Source organism: Pristiophorus japonicus, unplaced genomic scaffold, assembly GCF_044704955.1.
Source record: "Pristiophorus japonicus isolate sPriJap1 unplaced genomic scaffold, sPriJap1.hap1 HAP1_SCAFFOLD_47, whole genome shotgun sequence".
Classification (NCBI taxonomy): domain Eukaryota; kingdom Metazoa; phylum Chordata; class Chondrichthyes; family Pristiophoridae; genus Pristiophorus; species Pristiophorus japonicus.
The window spans coordinates 4668656-4690117 of record NW_027254374.1 but is presented as its reverse complement, the minus strand read 5'-3'; the positions used below and the strand labels follow the sequence as shown (position 1 = coordinate 4690117).

The following is a 21462-nucleotide window of genomic DNA, read 5'->3' as shown; positions in this document are numbered from 1 at the left end:
AAACCAGCTCCTGAAGTATCGGCCAGCTGTGTAGGTTAAAGCTCTGGTTATGTTCCTCGCATTGTGTCAATTGCAGTGTTTCAGTAGTGTAGTGGTTATCACATTCGTTTAACACGTGAAAAGTCCCCGCATCGCAACCGAGCGTAAACGTTTTGAACATTGATCAATTGAAGATTAGAGAAAATGAAATAATTGACGTTAATGGTTCAATATTAACAAAGTTGGTGTTTGTTTCTGCTTAAGGATTAAAAATAATAAACACCAGAAGTGGGATTTGGACCCTTGTCTTCAAGATAGATTTTGAACTGAACACAGCACCTTCGACCGCTCGGCCATCTTGACTACTCACTGCTGTGTGTGGTCACCTGCAGATTGATTTTGAAATTTTGTGTCCTGTCACATGAAATAATTGAGGGCAGCAGGCGTATCTCTGCCTGACACCGGGGAAACAGTGAGACAGACCTTGGAGCAAGGGTCTGGTTATTGTCAAACAGCAAATGATATATTAATTCTGGAAGAACAATATCCAAAAGAACAGTGACCACGACGTGATTTGAACACGCAACCGTTGCGCCACGAGGCCGACACAGTGAGCTGGAAATGTTCGTCTCTATGAAGGTTCTGCAATACAAGGGGCTTTAAAATTACCGTCCATTCCCACCAGGTATCATAAGCAGAGCTCACCTGACAGTCACCGTATGTTTTTTTTCTTAACCTTTTGTCTTGCTTTCACGGGAAAGCATCATGAATTAACCCCTCACCTTCTTTTGCACAATCAAACAAATGCTAACTCAGGGACACTCCATACTTCAATCACTTCTCCTGTGTTTTGTGCAATGTATAGAATGACTCGACAGACTTGTTACTGTAAACTCACTTACCTGTAAACCTGGTTCAACTTTACTTATTCCCAAAGTGCCCACGTGACATAGTACTCGCTCTTATATACCAAGCCCGCGCACACGCGCGTACAGCCCGATGACCTCCGAGCATCAATACATGACACTTTGCATGTGACTGTTAAACCATATCCCATTTTACTCACTGTATTTTAATGGGCGGGAAATTTAAATTCCCTTGTATTGCAGAACCTTCATATCGACGAACATCCCTTAACTACTGTGTAAACCTCGTGGTTCAACGATAGTGCGTCTGATCCTCGATCAAAGGGCTGCTTGTTCAAATCATGTCGGGGTCAGTGTTCTTCTAGAATTGTTGTTTCACAATAACCAGACCCTTGCTGCAATGTCTATCTCACTGATTAGTAGTGGTAAGGTTGGGGACAGCATCAAACAAGAAATAAGGGATGTGTGCAGTGGTGGTACAGCAGTTATCATGGGTGACTTTAATCTACATATTGATTGGGTTAACCACATGGTCGTAATGTGGTGGAGGAGGATTTCCTGGAGTGTATTTGGGATGGGTTTCTCGACCAATATGTTGAGTAACCAATATGAGAGCTGGCCATCCTATAATGGGTGATGTGTAATGAGAAGGGACTAATTAGCAATCTTGTTGTGCGGGGCCCCTTCGGGAAATGTAACATAATATGGTAGAATTCTTCATTAAGATGGAGAGTGTCACAGTTAATTCAGAAACTAGGGTCGTGAACTTAAGGAAAGGGAACTTTCACGGTCTGAGGTGTGAATTGGCAATTCTAGAATAGACTGGCCAAGGATACTAAAAGAGTTGACAGTGGATAGGCAATGGTAAACATTTAAAGATCACACGGGTGAACTTCAGCAATTGTCCATCCCTGTCTGGAGTAAAAATAGAACGGAGAACGTTGCTCAACCGTGGCTAACAAGGGAAATTAAGGATAGTGTTAAAACCAAGGAAGAGGCACATAAATTGGCCAGAAAAAGCAGCAAACCTGAGGACTGGGAGTAATTTAGAATTCAACAGAGGAGGAATAAGGGTTTCATTAGGAGGGGAATCTTGCTTTGAACGTAAACGCTTCTGTAATTATGTGAAGAGAAAAAGATTAGTGAAGACAAACGTAGGTCCCTTGCAGTCGGATTCAGGTGAATTTTTTATGGGGAACAAAGAAATGGCAGACCAATAGAACAAATAATTGGGTTCTGTCTTCACGAAGGAAGACACGAATAATGTTCCGAATGCACTTGGGGACCGAGGGTCGAGTGAGAAGGAGGAACTGAAGGATATCCTTATTAGGCGGGAAATTGTGTTGTGCAAATTGATGGGATTGAAGGCTGATAAATCACCAGGGCCTGATAGTCTGCGTCCCAGAGTACTTAAGGAAGTGGCCCGAGAAATAGTGGATGCATTGGTGGTCATTTTCCAATATTCTATCGAGTCGGGATCAGTTCCTATGGACTGGAGGGTAGCTAATGTAACACCACTTTTTAAAAAAGGAGGGAGAGAGAAAACGGGTAATGATAGAACAGTTAGCCTGACATCAGCAGTGGGGAAAATGTTGGAATCAATTATTAAAGATGAAACAGCAGGGCATTTGGAAAGCAGTGACAGGATCAGTCCAAGTCAGCATGGATTTATGAAAGGGAAATCATGCTTTACAAATCTTCTGGAATTTTTGAGGATGTAACTAGCAGAGTGGACAAGGTAGAACCAGTGGATATGGTGTATTTGGACTTTCAGAAGTCTTTTGACAAAGTCCCACACAAGAGATTGGTGTGCAAAGTCAAAGCACATGGTATTGGGGGTAATGTACTGACGTGAATAGAAAACTTGTTGGCAGACAGGAAGCAGAGAGTCGGGATAAACGGGTCCTTTTCAGAATGGCAGGCAGTGACTCGTGGAGTGCCGCAGCGCTCAGTGCTGGGACCCCAGCTCATTACAATATAAATCAATGATTTGGATGAAGGACTTGAGTGTAATATCTCCAAGTTTGCAGATGGCACTAAACTGGGTGGCGGTGTGAGCTGTGAGGAGGACGCTAAGAGGCTGTAGGTTGACTTCGACAGGTTAGGTGAGTAGGCAAATGCATGGCAGATGCAGAATAATGTGGATAAATGTGAGGTTATCCATTTTGGGGGCAAAAACACTGGGGCAGAATATTATCTGAATGGCGGCAGATTAGGAAAAGGGGAGGTGCAACGAGACCTGCGTGTCATGGGTCATCAGTCATTGAAGGTTGGCATACAGGTGCAACAGGCAGTGAAGAAGGCAAATGGTATGTTGGCCTTCATAGCTCGGGTCTTTGAGTATAGGAGCAGTGAGTTCTTACTGCAGTTGTACAGGGTCTTAGTGAGGCCTCACCTGGAATATTGTGTTCCGTTTTGGTCTTCTAATCTGAGGAAGGACGTTATTGCTGATGAGGGAGTGCAGGGAAGGTTCACCAGACTGATTCCCGGGATGGCTGGACTGTCATATGAGGAGAAACTGGATCAACTGGGCCTTTATTCACTGGAGTTTAGAACGATGAGAGGGTATCTCATGGAAACGTATAAGATTCTGACGTGACTGGACAGGTTAGATGCGTGTAGATTGTTCCCGATGTTGGGAAATTCCAGAACCAGGGGACATAGTCGTAGGATAAGCGGTAGGCCAATTACGAAGGCGATGAGGAGAATATTCTTCACTCAGAGAGTTGTTAACCTGTGGAATTCCCTGCAGAGGTGTATGGGGAACTTTGGCTGATATTTGGCTGGACCCCAGCACACAAACATCAGCATTTGATGTTTTGCTAAATGTCTTGGTTCCTGCAACAAGGTGGCCGCACATGCGCCATTAACCGTCCAAGATGGCGGACAGTGACCCCGCTGACCCGGGCCTCTCACCACGGGGCCATCCCAGGGCCTGTGGCCTGTGATTGGGGCCTGGGACCTAAAGCAGATGTTTATGAGGCTCACCAGCCCACTTACGGCTCCAATTCCTGCCCCGCACCGACAACCGACCGTCTCCTGTCCAATATCATCTGGGCTCCACCAATGTAACAAACAGGGTGGATAAAGGGGAACCAGTGGATGTGGTGTATTTGGACTTCCAGAAGTCATTGACAATGTGCCACATAAAAGGTTACCACACAAGATAAAAATAAACATGGGTTTGGGGGTAATATATTAGCATGGATAGAGGATTGGCTAACTAACAGAAAACAGAGAGTCGGGATAAATGGTTCATTCTCGGGTTGGAAATCAGTAACTAGTGGGGTGCCACAGGGATCAGTGCTGGGACCCCAACTATTTACAATCTACATTAACGACTTGGAAGAAAGGACCGAGTGTAATGTAGCCAAATTGTTGTGGTAGAAACTATGTTAAAGAATATGACTCAGACACCCATCTGCTCAAGTGGAAAACACCCAAGTTTATTATATGTATACAGAGACTCGGCCGAGTTGGAGATCAGTCTAAAAGCTCCGCTGCCTCTTGCCCCCGAACTTGCCCGGCCGTTCCATATTTAATCTCACAACCCACAAGCACGTGCGTCATTGTGGTTACAATGGAAGAAGAAAAACCTTTCTCAATAAAGTACATGGGGCCCTGAGTTCAGCGTTTAGGGCATTCGGTTCCTCCTTATCAGAGAAAAAACATGCATACATCTTTTTGCACTACAACCATACTTTGTCCAACCAACTTCTTCTTTCCCCATGACTCAGAATCAACAGACTTTATTTGACCATTTTAACATCGCCAGAATGCATAAAACGGGGTTTCTAAAAATTCCCACTACACTGATGATACAAAGATGGGAGGAAAAGCAATGTGTGAGGAGGTCACAAAACATCTGCAAAAGGACATAGGAAGGCTAAGTGAGTGGGCATAAATTTGGCAGATGGAGTAAAATGGGGGAAAGTGTTAGGTCATGCACTTTGGCAGAACAAAAATTCAAAGAGCAAGTTATTATTTCAATGGAGAAAAATTGCAAATTGCTACAGTACAGTCGGACCTGGGGGTACTTGTGCACGAAACAAAAGTTTAGTATGTAGGTACGGCAAGTGAACAGGAAATCCAATGGAATCTTGGCCTCTATTGCAAAGGGGATGGAGTATAAAAGCAGGGAATTCATGCCACAGTCATACAGGGTATTAGTGTGGCCACACTTAGACTACTGCGTGCAGTTTTGATTTCCACATTTATGAAAGGATATACTGGCTTTGGAGGCAGTTCAGAGATGGTTCCTAAGTTGATTCCGGAGATGAGGTGTTGAATTATGAGGAACGTTTGAGGAGCTTGGGCCTCTACTCATTGGAATTCAGAAGAATGAGAGGTGATCTTATCGAAACGTATAAGGTTTTGAAGCAGCTTGACACGGTCGATGCAGAGAGGATGTTTCCACTGATAGGGGAGACTAGAACTAGGGAGCATAATCTCAGAATAAGGGACCTCTCATTTAAAACAGAGATGAGGAAAACTTTCTTCTCCCAGAGCATTGTAAATCTGTGGAATTCACTGCCTCAGAGAGCTGTGGAAGCTAGGTCATTGAATAACTTTAAGAGATTGACAGTTTCTTAACCGATAATGGATTAAAGGGTTATGGGGAGTGGGCAGGGAGGTGGACCCGAGTCCTATTAAGCCATGATCCTATTAAATGGCGGAGCAGGCTCGATGGGCCGTGTGGCCTACTCGAGCACCTATTTCTTATGTTCTTATGTTACCCTCCCCTTCAGTGCTGACTCTGGCTGGATTCAGTTCCGCTCACTGGTTCCCCTCTCTTCCCCTGAAGGTGCTGACTCTGTCTGGGTTCAGTTCTACACTCACCGGTTCCCTTCCCCTGAAGGTGCTGACTCTGTCTGGGTTCAGTTCTACACTGACTGGTTCCCCTCCCCTGAAGGAGGGAGATATACACCGTATCTAACCAGAGTTGTACATGCCCTTGGAATGTCTGGTGGACAGTGTTGAGGACGCTTTACTCGGTATCTAAGCAAGGCAAGAAAATCCTTCCTTCGATAAAGAGACCTAAACTGTGCACAGTACTCCAAGTGTGGTCTCACCAAGGCCCTGTACAATTGTAGAGTGAGATTTGAGAGGATTACCCTTTATCTAAATTAAGCTGTACCCGGCCCGAGGAGTGTTTATTTGGAAAGTGTAGAAGGAGCTTTACTTCGTATCTCACCAATGCACTACGTACCCTGGGGGTGTTTGATGCGACTGGGTAGAGGGAGCTTTACTCTATCGAACGCGTGCTATACCTGCCCTGGCTGTGTTTGATGGTACAATGTAGTTGGAGCTTTACTTTGTATCTGAGTCAGGATAAATGGGGTCATTTTTCCATTGGCAAACTAGCTCCAGCATTGTCATAGGCGTCGGTGCTCAGTCCTCAATCTATATTAATGACTTGGATGAAGGGACCAAGTGCAATCTCGAAAAGCTTGCTGATGATACAAAGATGGGTTGGAAAGCAACTTGTGAAGAGGTCACAGAAATCTGTAAAGGGATACAGACATGCTAAGTGAGTGGGCAAAAAATTCGGCAGATGGAGTATAATGTGGGAAAATGTGAGGTTATCCACTGGGGCAGAAAAAATAGAAAAACAAATTATAATTTAAATGGATAAAAATTGCAAAGTGCTGCAATACAGTCGCAACTTGGGGTCCTTGTGCATGAAACACAAAAAGTTAGTATGCAGGTACAGCAAGTAATCAGGAAAGCAAATGGAATCTTGGCCTTTATTGCAAGGTGGATAAAGTATAAAAGCAGGTAAGTCCTGCTACAACTGTACAGAATATTGGTGAGGGCAAGCCTAGCGTACTGCATACAGTTTTGGTCTCTTTATTTAAGGAAGAATGTACTTGCTTTGGAAGCTGTTCAGAGAAGGTTCACTAGGTTGATTCCAGAGATGAGGGGGTTGATTTATGAAGATAGGTTGAGTAGGTTGGGTCTGTACCCATTGGAGTTCAGAACAATGAAAGGTGATCTTATCAAAACATATAAGATAATGAAGACATGAAGCCTGTCAGCATGTTTTACCATGCTCCCTTTGGTCGGGGTTGCTCTCTCATTCTCAACTTTGTTTTTCCACCAAGGTAATGCCATGCGCATGTTAAGCACTTCCAACAGTAATTTTCTTTATCTCTTCCCATTGCCTTCCACCACCAACATCGGGACATTGAACTCGTCATGCATATCTTACCTGTGTGTGCATACCCGTGCTATACACTCAGTAGGTGTTGTCGGATACACCCTGGGCTATCACATTACAATCTTTTCTCCAGATTCCATTCATTCCTTGTTTAGCTTCCTGCCTTTTCCATTCAACATTTCCCTGCTGTAGGTTTGCCTCCTGTACGTTATACATATTTATTTCTTCTGGCACAAGCGCACAGGTGCTTATTTTAGCCCATAGGCCCCTTGCTTCTGGCAATTTCCAACCTGCCTCATCTGCCTATGCATTGCCTTGCTGATGCCGGTCTGTTATTTTCTTATGGGCTTTGATTTTTATTATTGCATATTCCTGGGGCTGGAGGGAAGTCTCTACCTGTTCGGTAAATATGTTCTCGTGTCGAATTGTTCCTCGCCTCGATGTCATGTCACCTCACGGACTCCAGGCTATCATGTAATTGTGGACCACCCCAAATGCGTATCGGTTGTCTGCACATATATTTACCCTTTTATCTTTTGCCTCTTTGAGGGCTTGCGTTAGGGAGACTAATTCAGCCACTTGGGCTGAGAGGCTCGATTCCGATTAAGCTACTCCCCGTGTTTGCCCTTCACCATCTGTGGTCCGCTACGATTCTCAATTTCTTCACTCAAATGTTCCAGTGGGGGGTATATTGTTATCGGTGCAGGCAGTGCAGGTTGCGCTGTCAGTCGCCCAGTTACTGCTGCACATATTGTAACATTCCTACTGCTTAATTCTGCCTCTTCCATCTATTTTATTTTAGCTTTTAGCTCCTGTATTATCTGATCCTTTCTTTCCATCACTTCATTTTGTACCCGATAGCAGGCTAATACTACCGTGTGAGCCCGGTCTCCTTTATTCCTTGGCTTGCACCTCAATCATTTTGCCTGCCTCTCCATTGTGTCGTCTGGTTGCCATTCCTATTTCTTCATTCCCTCATTGAGTCTTATGTTTTTACCTGCTAGCATTTTCCGTTAGATCCTGAGAATCACCAGTCGTATTCCCCGCCATTTCTAAGATTGCTAAGAGACTACCATTCCCTTAGTGGGCTACTCTTGAACCTCCATCGTGTCTTTGTCCGATTCTTGGTCGTTAGTACCGCACGCCGGTTAAACTCATTTTAGCCTACTCACACCCCAAATTTTCCTTATTCCTTGACCTCCGACCTCTCCTTGTCGCGTTTATTTGTTCTCTCTGTAGATCTCCTGCTTTCCCGTAAACAGTTGAACAGCTCCAACTTGGAGGTGGTATTTCATAAAAGATATTCACCCCAACAGCTGCCACATTGTTTCGGGTTTGCATTTCAGAATCCTGCAAACTACGCCAATTGATGGGGAGGATCGCCCTTCTACTCAATTAACAAACCCGGAATCAACAGACTGATACCTTCAATAATGTTCAACGATTTTTTATTTCAGAACGGACAGGGGGAGCATTTCACTTCCCATCCGCCTGAGAGGATCTCAAACGAACTGTACAAATTAGACGTTAATTATACAGGTTTTGGCACATGAGTGACCTCGTGGACAGACCTTAACAGTGACGTGATTGGTTTTTTTAAAAGCATGATCGAGAACCCAATTGGTCGCTTCTTCCAGGTGTCACTTGCCTTATATTGTTATATTGTTGTACAAGTTTATATTTGGATTTTCTTAATTGTTCCTTTGAGTCCGAGGTCAACGCGTGGTCATCTGGTGTGTTTATGCGGAGGTGTGGTTTTAAGCATAGCTCTTGTTGAGATAGCTCAGGGCCTTCACAATAGCCAGATAACATATTTGCTAATCAACCACGCCCTTGCAGATGGTCAATAGAGTCGTTCCAGAATGAAAGTCGATTAATTTATATAGAGTGGGCGACAGAAGGAGGAATTGAAATCTCGTCATGGATCGCATGGGGAGACTGCAGCAAAGCAGCCCAGCGAGGGGAATCACTGAGGGAGGGGAGGCAGTGATCATTGCGAAAGTCTGTTACTGAATCCAGGCTGGTTCTGAGTTCGGCTGATCTCACACACAGTGAGGGTCTGAGCCCAACACACACCGAATGGGACATTGTAGAGAGGGATTTATCTGTGTCTAACCCGTGTGCACCAGCTCTGGGAAAGTTTGATGGGACAGTTAAGAGGGAGCGTTTCTCTGTATCAAACCAGTGATGGACCTGCCCTGAGTATGTTTGATGGGACAGTCTAGAGGGAGCTTTACTCTGCATCTAACCCGTGCTGTACCTGTCCTAGGATTGTTTGATTGGATATTGTGCAGGAGCTTACCTTTGTATCTAACCCGCTGTACCTGACCTGGGAGTGTTTGATCGGGACAGTGTAGAGGGAAGTTTACTCTATTTGTAACCGGTGCTGTACCTGCGCTGGAAGTATTTGATGGGCAGTATAGAGTGAGCTTTGAGCTGTATCTAACCTGTACTGTACCTGCCCTGGGAGTGTTTGATGGGACGGTGTAGAATGAGCTTTGCTCTGTATCTAATCCCGTGCTTTACCTGCCCTGGGCGTGTTTGATGGGCCAGTGTAGAGAGAAATTTATTGTGTGTCTAACTCGTTCTGTAACTGCACTGGGAGTGTTTGATGGGACAGTGTGGAGAGAAATTTACTGTGTAACTAACCCTGTGATGTCCTTGCCGATGGTACAAATTAACCTGAACTGGTTGTCATTCTCCATGCCTCAAATTGCTGAGCATTTAACGCAGATGCAGCATTTTTGTTGGTCAGTCGTATTATTACTAAACTCATTCTGTTCAGCCTGGTAGTTTCTGTCTCTAGCTGGGGTTCATGTTCCTCAGGCACTTCCTTCATTCGTCAGAGCTGAGTGTTGCGATTGAAGCAGCGGTGGCATCATGTTCTGTCTCCATCGTGATTTCCACCTTCATAACTTTGACTGTCTGTCCTCCTGCCCGAGCTTCTCTTCAGCTGCAACCTTCATCTGTGATTTGGTTACATTTATCAGTGAGATACTTAGAGGAAATAGATACAAATAATGTAATAGGTATCAGAGCAATGATTTATAATGCGTGGATTGAATCCCGGCGCGGGATGTGATCAGAGCGGGGCTCATGCTCCGCTAAGCAAATTATGTATCACGTACAGCACACAAAGCAGACAATCGGACGGGCTACTCCATGCTGGTGTTTATGCAGCACACAGACCACCACCCTACCCCCACACAACCCCCACAACTCTGCATCTTACCCTATTAGCAGAATCTTCTAATGTTTTCTGCCTGGTTTGTTGATCTTGCTTCCCATTAAATGGTTCTGTACTATTCGCCTCAACCACTGCCTCTGGAGGTTGGCTCCCCATTCTCGCTTCTCTGGTTAAAGAGGCTTCTCCTGAAATTATTATTGGATTTATTGGTGACGGTTTTATCATCATGGCCCCATTTTTGGTATCATAATTATTTCATGATTTCAGTTTTTTTAAACTCTATTTTAAACTGTGCTTGCTTTTCCGCTATTGCATTTATCACAGCATAAGTAACGATTAGAAACAGGCTCAAAAAGAGCACAGCATCGATTCTACACACGAGACAAGGACTCAATAGCTTCTGTTATCACAGGACCACAGAATCATACAGCACAGAAGAGACCATTCGATTCATGATGCTGCTCCAGGCTCTGTGATCGAGCTATTCAATCAGCCCCACACCCTTGTTCTGTTCCCAGATCCCTTCAAATACCGGAATTCCAGTATTGATTCCAATTACATAAGAACATAAGAACATAAGAATTAGTAACAGGAGTAAGCCATCTTGTCCCTCGAGGCTGCTCCGCCTTTCAACTAGATTATGGCTGATCGGACCGTGGACTGAGCATCACTTACCCGTCCGCTCCCCATAAACCTTAATTCCCTGAATTGTTAAAAATCTATTTATCTGTGATTTGAATACATTCAATGAGCTAGCCTCAACTGCTTCCTTGGGCAGAGCATTCCACAGATTCACAACTCTCTGGGAGAAGAAATTCCTTCTCAACTCCGTTTAATTGGCCCCCCGCGGTATTTTGAGGCTGTGTCCCCTAGTTGAAGTCTCCCCGACCACTGGAAAGAACATCTCTGCCTCTATCTTGTCTATCCCTTTCATTATTTTCAATTTTTCTAAAAGATCACCTCTCATCCTTCTGAACTCCAACGAGTAAAAACATCGTCTACTCAATCTATCATCATAAGGTAACCCCCTCATCTCCGGGATCAGCCTAGTGAAACGTCTCTGTATTCCTTCCAAAGCTAGTATATCCTACCTTAAGTAAGATGACCAGAACTGCACGCAGTACTCCTGGTGCGGCCTCGCCAATACCCTGTACAGTTGCAGCATGACTTCCCTGCTTTTGTATTCCATCCCTCTCGGAATGAAGGCCAACATTCCATTCGCCTTCCTGATGACCTGCTGCACCTGCAAACTAACTTTTTGAGAATCATGCACAAGGACCCCCAGGTCCCTCTGCACCGCAGCATGTTGTAATTTCTCCACATTCAAATAATATTCTCTTTTACTGTTTTCTTTTCCAAGGTGGATGATCTCACATTTTCCGACATTGTATTCCATCTGCCAAAATTTAGCCCATTCGCTTAATCTATCCAAATCTCTTTGCAGCCTCTCTGTGTCCTCCACACAACCCGCTTTCCCACTCTTCTTTGTGTCATCTGCAAATTGAAAAGTTATTGTTAAATCTGCTTCCATCCCATTTTCAGTGAGAACAATCCAGATAATGCAAACTCGCAGTGTAAGACAAATTCTCCTCATCTTCCCTCTGTTAATTTTCGTAAAACTCTTCCCTCTGGTTAACAACTCTTCTACCACTGGCAGAGTTTCTCTTCAGTTACTTTATGCAAAGCCCTCATATTCTTGAAAACCTTTATTAAATCTCTCGTTAATATTCTCTGATCGAACGGGAAAAATCACAGTTGCTTATATCTACTTATAACTCTTCCTGGTGGTACCAGTGCACCAGCGCAGCCTTCGGTCGCATGAGGAAGAGAGTGTTGGAAGATCACACCATAAAATCTGGCACCAAGCTCATGGTCTCCGAATATGTAGACATAGCCAGCCTACTGTACGGATCACAACCATGGACCGTATAAAGTAGGTACCACAAATTACTGGATAAATAACTATGTCTCCTCAAGATCCTGCAGATCCCTTGGGATGTCAGACGTTAGCGCCCTCGATCACGCCAGCATCCCCACAGCGAAGCACACTTGATCAGATCCGCTGGGCGGGCGACATTGTCCGCATGCCTGAATCGAGATACGCAAAGCAAGCGCTCTACTTGGAACTCCTACACGGCAAACGAGCCCCGCGTGGGCAGATGAAACGTTACAAGGACATCCTCAACGTCTCCTTGAAAAAGAGCAACATTCCCACTGACAGCTGGGAGTCCCTGGCCAAAGACTGCACTAATGGAGGAAGAGCATCCGGGAGGTCGCTGAGCACCTCGAGTCTCGTCGCCAAGAGCATGCAGCAAACAAGCGCAGAGAGCTGAAAGAGTGTGCGGCAAACCAGTCCCACCCACTCTTTCCCTCAACCATTATATACCCCACCTGGTACAGACACCGATATTCCCACATTAGACTGTTCAATCACCTGAGAACTCACTTTTAGAGTGCAAGCAAGTAATACCCGATTTCGAGGTACTGCCTATAATGATGATTACATCTCTTCCACACCTTCGCCAAGGCTTTCCTAATATGTGCTGCCGAATTGACATGCAGAGATTAACCGATGTTGAACAGATTTTTATTGTACCTTCATGATGTGTGAATCGGTGGTGTGGGCAGCATTTATTATCCATCCCAAATTCCACCGAGAAGCTGCTGGTGAATTCATCGGTACATCTAGAGGACTATTTAGAGTTGACCATATTGCTGTGGGACTAGGGTCATATAGCTGCCAGACTAGGTAAGGACGGGGGATTTCCATCCCGAAAACAGGTTATTGAACTCGATGGGTAATGACAATCCGAGATCCACACGGTCACCATTGCTGACACAATATTTTAATTCTAGATTTATTTAATTCACCTTAAATTGCACAGCTGCCGTGGTGGGATCTGAACTCATGCCCTTGGATCTTTACTCCAGGTCTCTGGATCATTAGTACAGTAGCACAATCACTTTGCTGCCATACCGATGATTCATAAAGTCAAAGATTCTTCCTCCGTTTTTAACAGTTTTATTAACTTGCCCTGCCACCTTCAAAGATTTGTGCACATCGACTCCCAGATGTCTCTGCACCCGCACGCCATTTAAAAAATATATTTTTTAACTTATATTGCATCTTGTCATGTTCCTTCACAAAAATGTATCACTTCACACATGATTAATTTTGCCTGTCATGTGTCTTCCCATTCAAGCAGACTATCGCAGTGCTCCTAATGTCTGCTATGCTCCCTACAGATAACTACATTAGTGTTTCGTGACATCTGCAAATTTGAAATTATGCCTTTAGACTTAGATCCTGGCTATTAATCTCTATCAGAAAGAGAACAGGCACTAATATAGAACCCTGGGTTTCACCACTCTATACTTCCCTTCTGTCTGAACGCCAACTTTTCACCGCCACTCTCAGTTATTTGTTCCGGTGCAAATGTTGTCTCCACACAGCCACTGTCCCTTTAATTCCATGAGATTCAGTTTCCCTATCAAGTCGACGAAGTGACATTTTATCAAACGCCTTTTGAAAGTCGATATATACAACATCAGCTGCACTACGCTCATCAAACCTTTAGGTTATTACATCAAAGAACTCAATCAGGTTTTTCTGACACACTTCGACATTAACACAATTTGTGCTGGTTGTCATTTATTAATCCATGTTTTTCCAAGTGACAGATAATTTCATACCGGATTATGGCCTCGAGAAATTTCCCCACCACAGACGTTATGCTGACTGGCCTGTAGCTACAGGTTTTATCACTCTCTCCTTTTTTGAACAGCGTGTACCATTTGCGAACCTGCAGTCCTCTGTCACCACTGTATATCCAGGGAGGATTAAAGATTCTGGCCTGAGCTATTTCCATCATTCCTTCACTCAGCAAGACTCATAAATCCCATTCGGACCAGTTATATAGAAACATAGAAATTTACAACACAGGAGGCCATTTCCGGCCCATCATATCCACGCCGGCCGACAAAGACTCAGGCCATTGGTCAGCAGCCCTGAAGATTACATGTAATCCTTTGAACCATTAACAATGGGGAAAAGTATCGAGCAGCAAGCACAAGCAGACTGCCCCACCCAACTGTGACACAACTTAAACTGAAACAGTATACACTCCAACCCAACCGGAGCAATGTGATCTCCAGGGAGAGGCAAAAAACAGTTTAAAATCCAGGTCAATTTCGGGAAAAGTATCTGGGAACCTTCCTCTCTTACCCATCCAGGTGATCAAAACTGCTCCAGGATATCTACTTTATTGTGATACATAAAGTGCTGGATTGAAAGGGGTGAATTGAAAATGTTTGTTCAGGGACTGTAATTAATATCAGTCTCCACGGGTTTACAGAAGCTATTTGTTCAGTGACTGTAATTAATATAAGTCTCTAATAACCGAATTGTGTCTCTGGAGTCATTCTCGCTCATATTGATAAGGCACTCCTTTCAAAGTGTTGCCCCATTGTCACAGTGAATACATCACCTCTGGCACGAACAGCGATCATCGCACTGCTCCACAGAGAGCGAGTCGGAATCTGAGAACAGTAGATTGGAATGATACAACAATGTATCAGAATCAGAAAATAATGGATTGGAATGTTACAACAAATGGCAGGAGTTTCATCTTGTATTTTAACTTTCTTGTTGCACATTATGAGGAATTATCATTGTTATTGCGAATCCGTTATGCATTTCGTATTATTCAATACATTTACTTTCCCGTCCTTGCTGGTGTTGGTTTTACTGGTAAGTCTATCTAATTATTCCAGTAATCATGGTTCAATGTATTACTGATCTTATATTTTACTCTCCCCTCCTTGCTGCAATTGTTTTTCCTGGTAGTCTCTGTATCCAACTATTAACTCTGCAACCAAATTTCGCTGTATTACAAGACTTTTAAATTGCTTTCTCATCTTTGATGCAGTTGTTGTTCCTGGGAAATCTCTTCATACAGCTGTAAACTATGCATACGTTGTTAATTGTACGAGTGATATTTTAATATATTCCACAATCTTTCCTGTAGTTGGTGTTCCTGGTAAGTCTCTATATCCAACAATTATAACTCTACTCTATATTTCACTGTATTACTGAGTATGTCACTTAATTCTTTGGAAGTCTTCGTCACATTGTATATCTACTGACTCAGTCCCCTCTGCGGCCAATGTCTGAGGCTGAACGAGATTGTTCACAAATTCGGCATTCTGTTTTTTCCCTGAGTTCAGTTCTGACCTCTTCTTCTCTGAATCACTGGTTCTGCCCATGATCATCTCCATAATACTGGTCACCTCATTCCTTCGCCTCAAGAGTTCCGAGTAGAGCGCTTGCTTGCGAGTCTTGTGTCAGGCATCCGGATGATGTGGCCCGCCCAATGGAACTGTCCAGGTGTACCAGCATCGAAGCACTGATAATACAAAGATAAGTGTGAAAGCATGTTGTGAGGAGGACGCAAAAAATATGCAAAGGCATATAGATAGTCTAAGTGGGTGGGCTACAACAATGGCAGATGGGGTATAATGTGGAAAATGTGACGCTATCTTCTTTGTTATGAAATACAAATAAGGAAATTATCATTAAATGGGGAGAGATACCAAATTGCTGTGGTCCAGATTGATCTGGGTGTTCTTGTACATAAAACACAGAAGGTTAGCATGTAGGTACAGCTAGCAATTAGAAAAGGCAGCAGAATGTCTGGCTTTATTTCAAGTGGGACAGAAAAGAGAAGTCCTGCAACTAATATACAGGTTGTCGATAAGACTACAGCTGGAGTATTGTGTACAGTTTTGGTCACTTTAGTGAAAGAAGGATTTACTTGCATTGGAGGCAGTTCAGAGAAGATTCACGACGTTGATAACTGGGATGAATATATTGTCATAAGAATAAAGGTTGAGCAGGTTGGGCGTGTATACATTGGAGTTTAGAAAACTACGAGGTGATCTTATTGAAATGTGTAAGATTCTATAGCGGCTTGATGGGGTCAACGCAGAGAAGATGTTTCCTCTAGTGGGAGAAATCTAGAACCAGTGGCCATAGGTTCACAATAAGGGATCGCCCATTTATATCACAATAAGAAGCAATTTATTCTCTCAGGTGGGCGTGAATCTTTGGAATTCTCTTCGACAGAAAGCTGTGGAGGCAGCTTCATTGAATCTTATTCAATGGAGATAGACTGAGTTTTAAACGAGAAGGGAGTTAAGGGAGAAGGGCACGGAAGCGGAGTTGCGGCCAAGATCATATGTTCATTCCAAAGAGTCAGGTCCAATCACAGAGGCTGGAGCGGAGTAATGTTTTTGGCTCTCGGAATGAAATCCCTGGACCGACGTGAGAGCACTGGAAGTTCGGCGAACCTGGGAATGAAATTTCTCGACAGAGGTGGGAGTAGTGTAATGTAGGCGAACCTGCTCATTAAATATCTAGACTGAGGGAGGGAGCAGTGTAATCTAGGCAGATGTTGGTGTGAACTCCTGGAGCGAGGTGGGAGCCCTCTCTGGGAAGTCGCATCATCGCATCACTGGAATCATCTCAGAGATCCTGAGGTTCATGAATATTTATTTATTGTGTATGTTTTACCGTTATTTTCTGTGATGCAATAATTCAGAAATCATATAAGAGGCAGTCCATTTTTTATTATTTCATTCCTTCATTTTATCAGCCAATTTCTCGTCTTTTGTTCTCACTTGGAGTTGAACAGAGGAAGCGAAACTCTGTTCGCTCTGTTCTGTCCACGCTATGTTACAGGCGGGTAAATATCCGCTGATCATTTAGTTCCAGTCAGTGTCTCCTTTGTTACCATCTCAAGTTCTGCATTAATGTCAGTGCTTCTAATGGGTGGAACAGGATTAAAAGCGTCATTAACATTCACAAACAAAATGTTCGTTCAGCCAGATTTCATTCATTTATTTCCAATCTTTATTTTGAATTTGCAATTTGGTCCCATGACGATCTGTCACAGTTCAGTCGGTCTCTCAGCGACAAACAGAGTAGATATATCTGTTGCCTCCGGCTGAACACTTCTGATATTTGGGCCCCTCGTGCGGAGGGGGAGCGGGAGGTCAGAAGGCCTCCTCGTCGGACTGCTCCGGGATATGGCCAAGAGGAGCATCAGCTGGTCCAGGCAGCGGGCGGTCGAGAGGATCGTTCAGCCCGGCTGCCTCCCTCTCTTCCGCGGATACGTTCAAGCCAAGGTGTCCCTTGAGATGGAGCACGCGGTGTCCACCGGAACGTTCGCGGCCTTCCACGAGAGGTGGCTGCCGGAGGGACTGAATTGCATCAACAACACCGGCAACCAGATTTAATTCGCTTCTTCAATGGTAAAAGTGTAATATCATTCCAGTTATCGGTTTTATTGCACATTTATATCATAGCAGCGCATTTGGAAAGAGGTGGCATGATAGTTCCAAGTCAGCATGGATTTCTGAAAGGGAAATCATGCTTGACAAATCTTCTGGAATTTTTTGAGGATGTTTCCAGTAGAGTGGACAAGGGAGAACCAGTTGATGTGGTATATTTGGACTTTCAGAAGGCTTTCGACAAGGTCCCACACAAGAGATTAATGTGCAAAGTTAAAGCACATGGGATTGGGGTTAGTGTGCTGACATGGATTGGGAACTGGCTGTCAGACAGGAAGCAAAGTGTAGGAGTAAATGGCTACTTTTCAGAATGGAAGTCAGTGACTAGTGGGGTACTTACAAGGTTCTGTGCAGGGGCCCCAGCTGTTTACATTGTACATTAATGATTTGGACGAGGGGATTAAATGTAGAATCTCCAAATTTGCGTATGACACTAAGTTGGGTGCCAGTTTGAAGAGCGAAGAGGATGCTATGAGGCTGCAGAGTTACTTGGATAGGTTCGGCGAGTGGGCAAATGCAAGGCAGATGAAGTATAATGTGGATAAATGTGAGGTTATCCACTTTGGTGGTAAAAACAGAGAGACAGCCTATTGTCTGAATGGTGACAGATTAGGAAAAGGGGAGGTGCAACGAGACCTGGGTGTCATGGTACGTCAGTCATTGAAGGTTGGAATGCAGGTACAGCAAATGGCATGTTGGCCTTAATAGCGAGGAAATTTGAGTACAGGGGCTGGGAGGTATTGCTGCTGTTGTCCAGGGCCTTGGTGAGACCACACCTGGAGTATTGTGTGCTGTTTTGGTCTCCTAACTTGAGGAAGGACATTCTTGCTATTGATGGAGTGCAGCGAAGGTTCACCAGACTGATTCCCGCGATGGTGGAACTGACATATGATGAAAGACTGGATCAACAGGGCTTGTATTCACTGGAGTCAGAAGAATGAGATGGGATCTCACAGAAACGTATAAAATTCTGACGGGTTTAAACAGGTTAGATGCAGGAAGAATGTTGCCAATGTTGCTGAAATCCAAAACCAGGGGTCACAGACTAAGGATAAGGGGTAAGCCATTTAGGACTGAGATGAGGAGAAACTTCTTCGCCCAGAGGGTGGTGAACATGTGGAATTCTCTACCACAGAAAGTTGTTGAGGCCAATTCACTAAATATATTCAAAAAGGAGTTAGATACAGTACTTACTACCAGGGGGATCAAGGGGTATGGCGAGAAAGCAGGAATGGGGTACTGAAGTTGCATGTTCAGCCATGGACTCAATGAATGGCGGTGCAGGCTCGAAGGCCCGAATAGCCTAATCCTGCAACTATTTTCTATATTTTCTATGTTTCTATAATGAGGGAGCAATTCATTTCTAGTTTCAATCAAAAATAGTTGTATTTCAGGATAAACAACCCCGGCTGATTGTAACTTAGGTACTTAGAATATGAACAAACTATCATATTTTCTCGTCTAATATTCTCTGCACAAGTGGAAACCAACAGGTGAAAAGCTACAACAATTGATCTCTTCCATTTGTGTTCAAATACTTCAAATGCTCTTTTCAAGGACACCCTCAAAGCCTTCATATTAAAACTAAACATTCCCACCGAAACATGGTAGTTCCGAGCCAAAGATCACCTGAAGTGGAGAAACTGCATCCGGAAGGGCGCTGATCACCTCGAGTCGTCGCCGAGAACATGTAGAAACCAAGCGAGGGCTGCGGAATGAGCATGCGGCAAACCAGACTCCCCACCCACCCTTTTCTTCAACCACTCTCTGTCCCGCCTGTGACAGAGACTGTAATTACCATGTTGGATTGTTCAAGTCACCTGATAACTCACTTTTAGCGTGGAAGCAAGTCTTTCTCGCTTTCGAGGGGCTGCATATGATGATGATGTTTCATAAGCATTTGGCGGCTCATTGACTGAGGGATGGATCGTCTGATTTCGTGCTGATAAATGAATTTTGTTGGTGATTATCTTTTTAAAGATTGTTAATTATTTTAGTTTGGAGTCTATTCCTTGCTCCCAAATTAACGTTTAATTTAACTGTTTATTTCCCTACCTGACAGTTAACATCCTGACGATTTTGATCCTGCCTCGTGGAAAGTGCGGTCTCTCCAGATGTGTCACTCGCTATCTGGTGGCCATGGCAGTGACAGATCTCCTGGTCATTATCCTCGACCTGATACTGAGGCACATTCCGATTCTTTACCAGAAAGAGTTCCATTTCGTGCGGTCCATCCATGTGTCTAATATTCAAGCCGTCTTACTTCACGCAGCCACAGATTGTTCTGTCTGGTTCACCGTCAGTTTCACCTTTGATCGCTTTGTGGCCATTTGTTGCCAGAAACTGAAAACTAAATATTGCACCGAGAGAACGGCGGCTGTGGTTCTGGGAACCGTGACTTTGCTGAGCGGGTTCAAGAACATTTTCTGGTATTTTATGTTGACAGGTTTCTATATACTTGACAACATGCCCTGGTTTTGCTATATAACAGAAGATGTTCTGAATTCACCGGTCTGGGGAGCAATCACATTCCTTCATTATATTCTCACCCCATGTATCCCATTTGCTCTGATTCTGCTGCTCAATACTGTCACCGCCAGGCATATTATATTGGCCAGCAGAGCCCGCAGGCAACTCCTGGGTGCCAGCAGTGGGGAGTGTCTCAGTGACCCAGAGATGGCGAGCCGCAGGAATTCCATCATTTTACTGTTTGTTATCTCCGGCAATTTCATCCTGTTGTGGGCGGTGCTTATGGTGAATTCTATCTGGACCCACATGTACTTTTTGGGGTGTGATTCTGTATATATACCTATTTATGTAATGGACGTTGGAATAATGCTGCAGCTGCTGAGTTGCTGCACAAACACGGCAATTTATGCCGTGACCCAGACTAAGTTCAGACAGCAGTTGAAGAATGTAGGGAAATATCCCTTCACACTGATTCTGAAATTAATTAAACGATGAGAGAATGCAGAAACGTTCCTGCATCAGACTCCCTGTGTCCTGATATTGTGAGCGAGCTGCTCTCCCCCGCGTGGCCAGTGATTCGCGTGAATAATAAAACTCTCACTCACAAACTGATGACAACGGGCGCCCTGTGAGGGGCCTGCAGTCCCGGTGAATCACCATCAGCATCATAAGCAGTGCCACGAAATATAGAAACATGGAATCATAGAAAATAGGTGCAGGAGCAGGCCAGTCTGCCTTTCGAGACTGCTCCACCATTCAATAAGATCATGACTGATCGTTCACCTCAGTACCCCGTTCCTGCTTTCTCTCCATACCCATTGATCCATCCGTAAGGGCCATAATTTGAATATATTTAACGAATTGGCTTCAACAACTCTCTGTGGTAGTGAATTCCCCAGGTTCACAACTCTCTGAGTGAAAAGGTTTCGCCTTATCTCGGTCCCAATTGTCTTATGCATTATCCATAGACTGTGACCAGTAGCTTTGGACTTCCCCAACATTGGGAGCATTCTTTCTATATCTAAAATATCCAGTCCCGTCAGAATTTTATATGTTTCGAAGAGGTCCCCTCACATTCATTTAAACTCCAGTGAATACAGGCCCAGTGCATCCAATCTCTTCTCATTGGCCAACCATGGCATCCCGGGAATCAGTCTGGTGAAACTTAGCTGCACTCTCTCAATAGCAAGACCGTCCTTCCTCAGATTAGGACACCAAAACTGATCATGATAATCCAGGTAATGCCTCACCAAAGCCCTGTACAACTGCAGTAAGACCTGCCTGCTCCAATACTCAAATCCTCTAGCTATGAACGCGAACATGCCATTTGTCTTGTTCACCACTTGCCAACTTTCAATAACAGATGCACCATGACTCCCAGGTCTCGTTGCACCTCCCCTTTTCCTAAGCAGCCACCATTCAGATAATATTCTGCCTTCACGTTTTCGCCG

At 44.2% G+C, this 21462-nt stretch overlaps 1 protein-coding gene across 1 annotated transcript; it reads left to right on the top strand.

Annotated features, from left to right (window-relative positions):
- Positions 1-14863: 14863 nt before the first annotated feature.
- LOC139252453 (probable G-protein coupled receptor 139) lies at positions 14864-20506 on the top strand (the record flags this gene model as incomplete). The annotated part of the gene is made up of 2 exons (XM_070873430.1): positions 14864-14942; positions 19605-20506. Coding segments are annotated over 2 exons (981 nt in total), but the record flags the coding sequence as incomplete, so codon positions are not given.
- Between the last annotated feature and the right edge of the window lie 956 nt (positions 20507-21462).